The sequence below is a fragment of the Arachis duranensis genome, chromosome 6 (genome assembly GCF_000817695.3).
Source record: "Arachis duranensis cultivar V14167 chromosome 6, aradu.V14167.gnm2.J7QH, whole genome shotgun sequence".
Taxonomy (NCBI): Eukaryota; Viridiplantae; Streptophyta; class Magnoliopsida; order Fabales; family Fabaceae; genus Arachis; species Arachis duranensis.
In genome coordinates, this window is record NC_029777.3 from 60,166,483 (window position 1) to 60,180,905 (window position 14,423).

The 14,423-nt window shown below is 35.9% G+C and overlaps 2 protein-coding genes across 2 annotated transcripts; both read right to left on the reverse strand.

Annotated features, from left to right (window-relative positions):
- Positions 1–5,059, reverse strand: LOC107493660 (uncharacterized). The gene is made up of 4 exons (XM_052263032.1): positions 4,877–5,059; positions 3,016–3,401; positions 2,808–2,934; positions 1–294 (listed from the first exon to the last, which is right to left on the reverse strand). The coding sequence occupies exons 1-4, from the start codon at positions 5,042–5,044 to the stop codon at positions 1–3; spliced, it is 975 nt and encodes a 324-aa protein (XP_052118992.1). The 5' UTR covers positions 5,045–5,059.
- Positions 5,060–5,819: 760 nt separating this feature from the next.
- Positions 5,820–8,219, reverse strand: LOC107493657 (uncharacterized). The gene has a single exon (XM_021125805.2). It carries the CDS (start codon positions 8,217–8,219, stop codon positions 5,820–5,822), a length of 2,400 nt encoding a protein of 799 aa, XP_020981464.2.
- Positions 8,220–14,423: the final 6,204 nt, after the last annotated feature.

Consider the following 14,423-nt stretch of genomic DNA (forward strand, 5'->3'; position numbering starts at 1 on the left):
TTATGTTACCATCCTCTCTATAGTTGAGCTCAGTGGAATAGAACCACTGCAATGGATAGAACCACCTAAGAGTGACACTGGATTCTCCCTCGCTTTTTTCCTTATATTTTTCCATTTCTCATCCGTTTCCCAGTACTTTTCCAACAACTTTTTGTAAGCAGGAATTAGCCATTCGTGGGTTGTATCCACACCCTCACGGATATCCGACATCATTTGGCTAAATCGCTTACTTGTCCTATATTTGAAAGCCTTCCAAAAAAACTCCTCATCATCGTCATCAATAAGAAAATGGCTCTGCACATAAAAAAGATACTATAATATAAGATAAGACAAGAAAATAACACAGTATTAAGCTCTTTTTGGATACAAGAAAATAACTCCAGTTCATGATTCATTGTTACCTCTTTTTGGATCCTGTATGTTCCTATTTTAATTATGTAAGGAATTTATTCGAAAAATAAATAGAGAGTATATAACTATATATCATGAATTATGGTATTGATGACAAGTCATCATATACCCATTTTTCAAGCTAATTTCACTTGTTTTATTAGTCTTTATGCACTTTCTTGTATCCTAAGTAAGTGATTTGGAATGAAAATGCATAACTTCTTTAAATCAAGCAACTACCATTAAATTGATGCTAACTCATGAGGTTTGAGCTAAATTTAATTGATTTTTAATTGATTTGTAAGCCTTGTGAATTTAGTGATACTTTGAGTAGTTGTTTTGATTATTTGAAGGTGAAGAAAAGAAGAAAAGAGGAAGCATGGCTTAAGAAAGCGTGGCCCAAGAGATAAGAAGTGTGGTGCATAGAAGGAGGAAGCAAACATTGCCCTCCACAAGGGCACACTGCCCTCCAGGAGGGCAACATAATGAAACAAGCCGTGAGAACCAACACTGCCCTGCCCACAACAAGGGCGGAGCACAATTTGATGCCAAGGATCAAGGAGAGCAAAAACTCTGCCCTGCCCTCCTCAAGAGCAATATCGGGCTTCAATCAAGAATAATTCAAAGGAAATTGCTTCCTACTGCTTCCTATGGGTTTCGAACCCAAGGAAAAGAAAGGAAGGATTAGCGTTCAAACAAAAAGAAAACAAGCTTGCTTTCAAACTCCATGAATCGAACACGGCACCATGAGGAAGTAAGGAACTAGGCGTGACTTTAGTGCCAAGAAAACCAAGAAAAAGAAGCAGCGTGCGCCTCCACCAAGTTTCGAACTTGGAACTTCACTTTTGGAAACATTGCCCTGCCCTCCGCGAGGGCAGGGCAGCATTTTGTGGTGCACAGCCAGCGCACCAGATTGGCACGCACCAAGGACTCTCGGCAGCAACAGCACGCACGGGGAGCAGAATCTGGCGCACCAAAAAACTCTGCCCTGCCCTCCACAAGGGAATGGCAGCATCCTGCAGCATCACACGCACCAACACGCACGCACAAGGGCCGCACGCACACTTTCCTGTCCTGCCCTCCACAAGGGCAGGGCAGCCTCCTGGAAGCCAACTTTTCATGGGCTGAAATTGGATAAAAAAATCCAATTTAATTCAATTCTTCACCAAATCAAAAGCCCATCCAAATCCCATGATCCAAGAATAGAAAGTGTATAAATAGGAGATAGTTTGATGTAATTTAAGAGAAGAACCTTTCTTTGGAGCTTTGAATCTTTTCTTTTATTTTGACTTTTGAACCTTCTCTTGGAGACTTCACTGAGAGCTAGGAACTGAGATTTCAGAGAATTGAGGAGGAGAATTGATCTCTCTTCTTCCTTGTTGTTGCTTGAGCATTTTTACCTTTCTTGTTTGAGTCTTGGGTGTGAAGAATTGAGGAATTTCTGTCTCAATCTCCATTCAAGATCTCTTTAATTTCTCTTCTGCATAATTGAGTTCAATTACATTTCCTTCTCTGCTTCTTCTTTAATTTCTTGTTAATTGCTTTGTGAACTTGGATCTGGGAAGGCAATTGAGATCTAGACTTTGCTGTCTAGTCTCTGGAGTCCTGAGATCCCATTCTCCTTTTGGGTTCTTCTGTGAACCCCTGTTGCAAGTTAATTTCCATTTCTGTTTGTGATCTAGTCTATTTCAATTCATCTCTTGTTTAGTTAATTGTTGCAATTTGATTTCCATTGCTGAAATTCTGAATTCCCAATCCTCAACTCCCCTTTCCATTTAAGCAATTTATATTCCTTGCACTTTAAGTTACTGTAATTTACATTTCTTGCACTTTAAGTTTCAGTCATTTAATTTCTTGTTCTTTAAGATTCAGCATTTTTACTTTCCTGCTCTTTTAATTTCTGCAATTCATCCCTCTCCCTTTACATTTCCTTTGGCTAAATCGCTTACTTGTCCTATATTTGAAAGCCTTCCAAAAAAACTCCTCATCATCGTCATCAATAAGAAAATGGCTCTGCACATAAAAAAGATACTATAATATAAGATAAGACAAGAAAATAACACAGTATTAAGCTCTTTTTGGATACAAGAAAATAACTCCAGTTCATGATTCATTGTTACCTCTTTTTGGATCCTGTATGTTCCTATTTTAATTATGTAAGGAATTTATTCGAAAAATAAATAGAGAGTATATAACTATATATCATGAATTATGGTATATCAACATGATTATTCAAAACTGATTGAAACAGGTAAACAAAACTTAGTAATTTATATATAGGACATTTATAAAGCTAAGTGAAACACATATTCTCATGATATTTTTCTTGCAGGACATTATATACAAGCCATTTATAGTATAGATGACAAAGATATACATAAATCATATATGATCATTGATATATATGTTATTTTTACCTTCCACTCCTTAAACCAAAGCTTCTTTGTCAGAAGAGGGACATCCCCAAACTTTTTATATAGTTTATCATACCGTTTCTTGATGATCTCTGTAATCTTTTGCGAACCAGGAGGGAAAGGTAACCAACTGATAATTTCATAAAGAATTGACAAGTTAGGAAACTAAAAAAAAGTAATTATTTCTCTAATTCAAGCAATCAAATTTTACCTTGTTTTTCCATCTGGAACCAATCTTTGTTTTGTGACAACATTAGGAACCGATGCAGTTTTTGATGGAGGAGATGTACTAGAGCTTCCAGGTGTCTCTGAATCAACTAATAGGCTGGAATTGCGAGACGGAGGAGGAATCGAAATTGGAAGAGGGGGTGGTGGAGGGCCCATACATCCTGGAGTAGGCCAAGTTGGTGGAGGAAGACCAGTGTAGCCTTGATTAGGCACCATCAAATATGGTTGCTGGGTAAGTGGTCCTGACTGAAAATCTGGCACAACTGAAGTCCCAGAAGAGGTGGAGTTGGTGGTAATAGCGGCTGCGGCGGTGGTTCGAGAACCTCTATGACCCTTGACACCTTTACCCTTGACTCGAGGAGCCATGATCTACATATATATTAAAGACAAAATTAAAATAACACAAGCTAAAATAATATTAAAGATGAAACCAACATGCATTCCATCAACTGATTTGCTCTGCATGCATAGCTGGCCTTTACTTCTATACACAATCATTGGCCAATGGCATATAGGCATACAAGTACAAAACTTACTCGAGATAATCAGAAGATCAAACTCTTAGATCAAACCCAAGGGAGTCTACAGAAATAAGTTGTGCCTCCTGCAACAAATTGAAACAAGAAGATCAAATTGATCATAACTGGTTGTAACGAAAAGTAATATTTCTAAAGAGAGTAAGGAATTCAGCAATAGGAACCTGCCATCATCATCACCAACATCTTTACAAATTTATATTATAAAGTAATAATGCTACTCTGGCTCTGCCAATAACATTAATTTATATTATAAAATTTAAATTGACAAGCACAATCGGAAAAATGCCATTTGATTTGGACATATCCCATTAATTTGACAAGGCACATATCCCATAATTTCTTACTTATACTTATAGAAAATTACTCGATCAGTTCTTACTTAATTGTACCAAAATAGTGAAGATGAAAATTAATTAAGAATGCAGGGAGTACACAGTATTTATAGATAAGAGAGTGAAGGGAACTCAGTGCAAATGTAGTGAAGACTGGACAACTATTTATAGATAACCTTTCTTCTTCTCCAACCATTCTTTGCATTGAGCATCAGAACCGGATTTCCATTGATCGAGTATCAGAATTGGGTTTCCATTGATTCAAGTCTGGTTTTTATATATTTTATTTATTTTTTAATTTTTATCATTAATCATGAAATTTAATGTCATGCATATAATACATATAAAAAATGAATGAAGATTAAGCAATCCGAATTACCTGAAGAAGCTGCAGGCTTGTCAGTGGTCTTAACAGTTCTATACATCTAGAAAACAAGTCACTCACATAAACGAGGCATTTTATAGAAGCCTTTTACTAATGCTTGCAAATTAATATTGATTTAACAATATACCATTTTATGCCAAATACATTGATTTAAAGTTATATTGTTTTATTTAACGTGACTTTGTTCTTAGTAGCTAAAGTCGTTATGGAAAAGAAATCAATTTAAGAGTAGAAATTAAAGTTGATTTCTTTTTAGTCAATATTGAAATTTATTACCTCTACTTGGATACTCTTGTATCTCCAACGAGCTATGATTTTGGAGGCTGAGTGTGCAAGAGCATCAGGTTGAGCTTTGCTGTAGTCTTCTATTTCAACGTCAGTCTGCAGAAAACCAGATTAACATTTTATTTTCCAACAATAAGGCCAATTAATTTATTTTAATTACCTTTTTTACTATTAACTGATTCAATAGTATAACAGATTATAAAATATGTAAAGTAAATGAGAGATGAAACATTAAAATTTTGAAAATGGAAAGTTCTATATATACTGCACCAAAACCAAATTAAATTAGCTCAGGAATGTTACCCTATTAAAAATCGATATCATCATCAAAGTCTGCAACATCATCATATTCATTTTTATTAGCTCCAGAACTAGAGCCAATGGACAATTCAACAATGCGGTCCTCTCCAAATGGAGACTTAAGACTAATAGGAGGCTCAGTGTCTGAAATCCTAGAAGGATTGCTCTCATCCACTTGATAAGCTACATCATTCTCATCCTCATCCTCATCTACATGTACATGATTGGTTTCAATTAGACCTCTTGGTTTAGTGTTTACAACAACATGCCACAGAGACTTGCAATTTCCAGGATAAGGTAAGAAGTAAACTTGTTTAGCTTTTTGGGCGACAATGAAAGGATCATAGTGGCGATATCTTTTGCTATGGTTGACTTCAGTTATTTTGTAGTCATTATGAATACGTGTTCCATTTGGACGAGTTGGATCATACCATTGACATTTGAACAAAACAACTCGATTAGAGTCATCACCAGTGTATTCAATCTCGAGTATATCTTCTAATAATCCAAACCAATCACTTTCCCCATTGCCTGCATCACCTTTGACATACACACAGGTGTTATCGGTTTTCTTTCGTTTTGCCCTTGCAAGAGTATGAAATGTATATCCATTTACTTTTTAAATTGGATAACTTGTTGCTTTGTTTGAAGGACCCCAAGAAAGTGATTGCAAACCGGGATCAACAATTTCGTTGCATTGATTTTGAACCTAGTTAAAAACATGAATCAAACTATTTAATAAAAGATATGTGATTACTATGTAATGCATCTATGATACGAATCTATACACTTACATATGATGCAAACCAAGGGGAAAATCGGTCATCGCTTTCTCCAGGACAAGTTTCTTTCCAAAACCTTGATGAAAGTAGGACTAGAGTTGATAAGCTATGGGATTCGTTAGTAGAACAAGTGTAATTAACTATTTAATAAAAGATTTGTGAACTTACATATAGAAAGGGCTAACTTTGCTTTCATTGAGTAGAATATGCAAATGAGCTGTAGCTTTGTCCCGTTTGTCTAACCAATGATCTTTAGCTTTTCCAACCTTGCGACCAGGTCTATTAAATATTGATAGAGAAGCTTTAATTGTGTCTCCCCCGTCATCATTTCTTCCCACACGGGTTTGCCTCGATAAGATATGTGGTTCAAAGTAGAAAGAAACAAAACTTGAAGTCTCCTTTGCCAAGAAAGCCTCACAAATCGAACCTTCAACCCTTGCTCTATTTTTCACTGTTCGCTTGAATGCTCCTATCACCTTTTCAAACGGATACATCCACCTATATTGGACAGGTCCACACACACGTGCCTCATATGCTAGATGAATTGGCAAATGCTCCATCACATTAAAGAATCCCGGGGGAAATATCCTTTCTAACTTGCAAAGGATAATGGGAATATTCTGCTCCATAACCTCTAAATCATGAACTTTGAGGGTGGTTGAGCACAACAAGTCTTTGAAAAACTGGCTTAACTCAGTAAGAGGCTTCCATATATTTGTAGGTAGTTCTCTGAATGCAGTTGGAAGCAAGCACTGCATAAAAATGTGACAATCATGGCTCTTCATACCAATAAACCTCCCCTGGGAAAGACTTACACATCTAGCAAGGTTAGATGCATAACCATCTGGAAATCTAAGTTGTTGCACCCACCTATACACGTCTTGTTGTTGTTCAGAAGTTAAAGTATAAGCTGCCTTAGGTTTGGACCAACAATTATCACCGACATGCCGCAAATGTAAATCTGGACGCTTGCACAGTTCAGCCAGATCTAACCTAGCCTTTTCATTGTCTTTAGTTCTATCAGTGTCCATAACAGTATTCATTATGTTATCAAGCACATTCTTCTCTATGTGCATTACATCAAGACAGTGACGAACCGGGTTATCCTTCCAATAAGGTAACTCCCAAAACACACTTTGCTTAGTCCAATTGTGAGTAATACCATACTCTCGCGATTTGATCCACTTTCCATTATCTGATATCTTCCCAAGTCCTTTAACCCTTTGCCAAATCTCCAAACCACTTAATCTGGTAGGAGCCTCTTCACTTTCTATTTTATTCTTTCTGAAGTCATTCTTATTGCGCCTATAAGGGTGGTTTATCGGCAAAAACCTCCGATGACAATCAAACCATGATGCCTTACCTCCATGTGATAGTGTAAAAGACTTGGTATCCTCCATGCAAATAGGACATGACAATCTTCCTTGTGTCATCCACCCAGACAACATCCCATAAGCCGGGAAATCATTGATAGTCCACATCAATGCCGCCTTTAAGACAAAATTCTTCTTTTCTACAATATCATATGTCAAAACACCAGGATTCCACAACTCATTTAATTCGTCAATTAGGGGTCCCAAGAATACATTAATGTTGGCTTTAGGGTTATTAGGACTAGGTATTAAGCAAGTCAAGAACAAATAAGGATCTTTCATACACATCCTAGGAGGTAGATTGTATGGAATAACAATTACGGGCCAACAAGAATAAGCCTTGCTAAATTGGATATTTGGGGTAAACCCATTAGAGCAAAGACCTAACCTAATGTTTCTAGGCTCCAAAGCAAAATCAGAGTGGATACGGTCAAAGCTTTTCCATGCCTCCCCATGTGACGGATGGGTCATCACGCCATCATCACGTTGGTTTTTGATGTGCCACGTCATGTGCGGAGCTGAACTCATTGACGCATAAAGCCTTCGAAGTCTAGAGATTAAGGGTAAGTAGTGCATCCGTCTGATAGGAACTCTCTTGGACTTACAACCACCATCAGAAATAGGCTTGAATCTAGGTACTTCACAAAACTTGCAACTAGTTAGAACAGCATCATCTTTTCGATACAACATGCAATTGTTTGAGCAACAATCTATTTTGATTGCCTTCAATCCAAGATTTTGCACTAACTTCTTAGCTTCATAGTAATCCCTAGGTATGGCACTACCCTCAGGAGCAATTTCCCTAATTAAGGTCGTCCATTGCTTAAATGACTCCTGCGATTGGTTTCCCTCGGCCTTAATGCATAGCATTCTAACAGCTATCGATAGTTGAGAGTGCACACAACCTTCCCACAAAGGCTTTTGAGCTGCCTCAAGAAGATCAAAAAAGTTTTTAGCCTCTACATGAGGATCCTCTGGACCAGCAGAATCGAAAACCATTTCATGATACCTTCTGGAGTTGTCTTCCCAGCTAATGTTATACATATCACATTCTTCCACATTTGCACCACTTCCTGAACCACCTTCCCCACAATTATTGAATCCCATCTGATTAATCCCTATGTCATCAATCTCTCCATGTTCTGTCCAAATCCAATAATTTGGCATAAACCCCTTTTCCCACAAATGCATCTTAATAATGTTCAGCTCTTTATAGTTTGTGCATCTACACTTAACGCATGGGCATCTACACTTTCCTTCCGACTTCACAACATCTAACTTACTAATCGTTTCTATAAAATCCTCAACCTTGTCATAAAACTCAGGTTTAATACCCCCTCTTGTTGGATTCAACCTATCATACATCCACACTCGATGGTGCCAAGACATATCTTACGAATTCGATGTTTTTAGTACCTATAAATTATCCAACACAAGTAACATTTCATCTCTCATAAGCAATAACCTAGAAATATTTAACCATATCAATGTTTTCAATGCAATACAAGCAACAACACAACATAAGCAATATTTCTTTTATCATACAATATCCTAGAAATCAATGAAGTTCACAATACAAAAATTGCACTAACCTGAAATTCAAGCAAAAAGTTGAAGAGATTGGACCAAAAAAAAAAAAAAAACAAAAAACAAAAAAAAAACTATGCAATGATTCTTGACTTCATCCCAAACAAACAGCAGAAGTTAAAGCATTTACATCATTTTCACCATGTTGGACCTGTATTTATTAGTAAACATTGACATAGCAAATTAATGTATTCATATGAGACATGTTAATATTTAAAAACTACTAGCTAGAATTGAAACTAAATATTTAAAATAGAATTGCTCATATCTAACGTCAATATCCTCAGCTATATGATGGTGTGAAAACTCTGGTTCTAGTGCAAAGTTTTAATACAAGATGGTGTGAAGCCAACTACAATAACTTCAAAACAGAATGAGTGCAAACTTACAACAATGAATTTTTCAGTATTTTCTAGCTTCTTTGCAATCCCAATTGCAGTAGCTAATAATTTTCCAACAATGTTTTGTTATAGTTTACAAGAATTCTGAGATGGTAAATAATCAAGTTAAATAAGAAATCAAGTATATCTATGTGCAGATTTATTTTAACTATCAAGCTAAATATATATATGCTAACATGTGAAGAACAAAAGGCATCTTAAGATTCGAATTTTTTGGGAAACTACCAACAATATATATATGCTAATCATGATAATACAACCTACCAAACCATGAGATAATAGCGCCATGATATTTTGTGGGAAACTACCACGTTACTTATTAACTTCAATTAACTAGGCAGAGGAAATTAAGATTGAATTAATATGCGTTTACAATTGAAACTGAAAGAAGCTAATTTGGATTGGACCAATTGCCTTTACCTTCCTTTTCCAAAACGACAACACTGAAATTATTAAAATAGTATCTTTGATTTTCCTACTTGGACTGCATCAGAGAGTGGCATTTATAGAAAGGATTTCTCTTAAATTGGATCTCAACAATGACGGGGTTAAAAGAAAAAAAAAGAAATCAGAATGAATATTATTCTATTATTTTGCATTTAACGCACATGGAGTAAAAACAAGTCTTCGTGTAGCATTGGAGGATTGAGTGGGATAAATAAGCAGTTAGCTGAGGCTAAAAACATGTTACAGTAGTGCATAATTTAAAATATTCTGAGGGGAACAAATAAATGAATTCAATCTCTCACTAATAACTTCAGCTTCCACCAAATTTATTTTAATGTAGCAAACTAAATATTAAGCTTGTGAATAATCTATCAGGATTTGCTTTTCATTATCTAGAATGACATTTTCATTTCATTTCAAAATCTGAGTGTAAATATGTATATACATTTTTGTTAAGAAAAAAAAAAGAACAAAGCTACCATCCAGTATCTTAGTAACATGGATGAATCTAAAGCAAGCATAATCAGCAATATGCTGCATTCATTTGAAAAAAATGGAAAAAAATTCCTTTAAATAAATTAAATTTTAAAAATAAATAAAATTTGAGGTGTATCCTACCCTGTATATTTTCAGAGAATGATAAAAATCAAATACTCCAGTACTTGGTGATCCAATCCAATGTCCCAACAAAGACCTTTTTATTATCAACAGTTGCTACTGCACCAGAACCAGGTTCTTCAAGGAATGTTCCATCTGTAACCTGCAAATTTGTAGTACGCTAACATGAAACTAACCTTTATGACAATATATTTAACATGAATTACAGATTTCAGCCATTCACAAATTACCGCCAAAAGGTTCTATTTTACAAAAGTACATTAGTCAGTGAGTCTTACATCCAATAAACATTGCCTATTAATAAGTCAATCTCATATAGATGGCATATACTGACAGTAAAAAGGGGCACAAAACAAAGTTAAGTACCCAGTCGTTTCTCCTCTACAAGAGAATAGCAACTCAATAGCAATTAGCCAACTGTTATTAGAGGCAGATTAGCTCATGGAAAGCCAAAAATCCACCAATATTATAAACTATGATATCATTCCCTTTCTGACACATACACACTCAGACGCATAGATAAACCAGGTAATATAGTAAAGAGTAGGGTCGGCAAATATAACAATGTTATTATCTTTTTATTTTAATTTTCAAATAATTTTGTTTATTTATTTCCATTATTTAAGTAAAATATATTTTATTAATATGATAAACGAATCAATAATTTAAATAAATAAATAAGTAAAGTTTGTCACAGAATAAAGCAATGAGAACACTTGATGTCAGGATGGGGAAGTTGAATAGAAGATTTTATAAGACAAATTAATCCCTTTTTCGAAATGATAGAAGATTTTATATATTTGACTAAAATAAATTTTTTAAAATATAAAACTTTATTGCAAAATAAAGTGTTAGTCCAAAATTTCTCGTGGGAAAAAAATTACAAAACTTAGCCTTCGATCAAATCAACGCGGTGCCCCTAATTTCAGTGCCTTCCGGGATTCAGTTTGTTATAGACTTCTATTAGTAGGCTCCTAATATATACAAAGGTTCCTATATATTTGATTATTTGTTTCTTTTACAATGCGTAAGATATATTATCATGATGATAATGAAAACAAGGAACCAAGTGAGAACCAACAAAATGATGATAATAATGTAGTTCTGGTTCCACCTGTCCATGCTTCCAGACTTTCAGTTACATTAAACGGAGTTTGATGCATATATATTACCTATCATGAAAGGAACTTTTCAATTAAAAATAATTAATTAACATTAACTCTAAAGGATTGAACTAATTTCAGTACCATACCGAAACAAACACTATCTTCGATATGAGGTCACTACTAAACTTTTGATCAAGATTTTTAAAGTTTAATTTCCGTAATATATAGGATGTGACAAGAATGAATTTAATCACATACCTTGGATTCAGCTCCAACCCAGCTCAGAAAAACTCTAGGTTCTGTTTGTTCAAGGGACCTTCACAGAAAACCACTGTGTAGTTAGGAGAGCAAGTATGTTTTCTTATGAGAAAGCACATAACAAGATAGAAGAATGTTTCGGAGGCTTTTCATCAAATAGCTTACATGCATCATTCGAAATGCTTTGATTAAATAAAAAATTCATCACAGCAACCAAATAAATCACAAAATCAAAAGCAAACCCTAGCTTAATCCTAAATCGGAAATGAAATCAAGCAGCAATTAAACTAACTGGAAGAAAATATAGTCACCATCGATGTTGGGTTTGAAGAGAAGAAAAAGTCACTGAAGGAGGATTAAAATTTATACTCATAAAAGTAGAGTTAGGTTTACCGAGAGTGATGATTGACAACGACGACGAGAGTGATGGAAGTCCCAAAGGTGTTGATGATGGAAGAATGCGGTGGATGACTGTGGTTATGGAACAGTGGTGATGGAAGAATGTGGCACTGAGGAGCAAGATTTGGAGTGTGAATGGAGTCTGAAGCTACTTGTGAAACTGTGGAGTGTAACTGTGGAGCTCGAAGGTATAGAAGCAACGTTTAGGTTTAAGTCATTATTACCGACGGAAATTTTTAAATTACAGACGGATTTTTCCGTCTGTAATAATTTAACAAAACGCATCGTTTTTGTCCATTTAATTACAGACGGAAAATCCGTCTGTAACCATTTCCCATGAAAAAATTAATTTTTCCGACAAAATTATCGACAGATTTTCTTTTCCGTCTGTAATTTATGCTAATTCATTTTTTTATTTTCCGACAAAAAATCCCTCTGAAATTCCGTCTGTATTTCCGTGGGATAAAATCCGTCGGAAATATCCGTCTGTAATAACTAGTTTTCTAGTAGTGGTTAAGGTTTAGACTTATAGAAAAATGCTTTTTACTCTCTACTTTGATTATGCAAAGATGTACTTATAGAAAATCATAAATGATCAAACTCCAATTCCTTAGAAATTTAATTTCTCAAATCCTAATTAATTATTAGTTCCATAATTAATCAACTGTGACAAGAGGTTAAGAGCGTTCACTAATTAAAAACCACATAATTCTCAAGAACCAAACTTGATTGATTCGATGTCACTTATCAAATCCAAGTTCAAAACCTAAGAATCATGAGAAGAAGTTTTCAAGCTTAATTTAATTAATTACCTTTTTTAAGATATGAAGAGAATTCAAGTAAGAAAAATTGTATTCCAACACATTTAAATCCTTTAGATGAAGAATGAAAACTCTTTCTTAAGAAAATATCTATGCATTAGTCAAAGTAGAAAAGTTATAACATTAGTCTGTACGAATCAAGGTACAGAGCTTCTAACCTTAACTGAGGAGATTAGTTACTCATGATAAACTCCAAAATCAAAAACTCATAATGAAAAAGGCCAAAAAGGACTTGAAGGTAGGTTCTTAGAAACCTTATATACTCCACTAAAAGAAATCTAATCATTAAATTCAAACTTAATTACAACCAAAACAAAACCAAATCAAATCAAATCTTCCATATTTAATCTTCAACGTTCAATTGTGATTCAGGTTCAAGGCTTTTAGTGATTCAACTTCTCGTCATCCAATGTGGGGTTGCCTTTGAATGGAGGCTTGCACTTGCTTGGGTCAATGGCATATTGCATGCCCCATATATGACGTGTTGCACGCCAACCATTTTCTTCACAATTGGTGTCTCGAAGGCATTCCAAAATGGCATGCCCTTGTACTCAGGCGTGTTGCATACCCAAAGTTTGGGTCACCTGGGAGCTGCTTCTCTAGCAAGTTGCACGCCCTATGCATGGCGTGATTCATGCCAGCCTCTGGATATCTCTGGAGCTTCATTCTTTTTGGCGTGTGACACACCCTTTGCTGTGGCGTGTTACACATCCTTGCTGCAGCGTGTTACATCCCACTGTGTGCTTGTAATGCTTTATTTTAGAGCCTCTATAGAGTTGGCCTGGCATGCCACGCCTTGCACCTAACAGGTGGCACATCAAACTTTCTTCAATCCTGAGAGGTGGGGTATTGGGTGTGTGGCACGCCCTATGTATGGTGTGTTGCACGCCAACTGTGTGCATTATAGAGGCTTCGAAGGCGTGCTAAAATGGCATGCCCTAGTATATGGGCGTGTTACACGCTGCTTTGTGGAAATGGGGCCATATGTACGCATGGGAGATGCATACACATGAATGGGTAAAATTCCTTATTCGTGTGTATGCATGGAGGATGCGTACGCATGATCCATCAAACTTTCAATCCTTGCATGTACGTAGCAAACTTCAGGTCATGTGTGTACGCATGGGGATGTGTATGCATGATGCTCCTTTGAAGGCGTTCTAAAATGACACGCCCATTGAACTTGGCGTGCTACACACCATGCTTCTTGCCCTCCTGGAGCACGCTTTTTGGGCGTGTGACATGCCCTTCCTTTGGCATGTTGCATATGAACCTTTTTGCACATATACCATAGACTATTATATATTGTTAGAAAGCTCTGGATGTTATCTTTCCAACGCTTCTAAAAGCACTTCATTTAGACCTATATAACGCAAGTTATTTTCCTTGGAGTATGAAGAGGTCAGGATTGCACGCCCACTTTGTGCACAAAATTATCCCTGGACCTTTGGCCCGGCGTGCCAAGCCCTCATATTGGAATGTGACACACCAAGTCTCTCTTTTTGGTTGCCTAGGAATGTGACACACTAAGCTCTATGACTTTACAATGTCCTTTTAACATTCCCCATAAGTGGTGCTCAGAACCTTTAGCTTTCTCTTTCTTTGGGGAGGGTGCTTTGCACCTTTGAGCTTAGTTGTGACTCTAAATGCTTTGTTTTCAAGCTTTTGCTTGATACATAAGCACCATAAACACTTGACTTAGGAGGCTCTTTGAGCTCATTTTTCTTTTAATTTCCTTAGTCAGTGGTACTTAGAGTC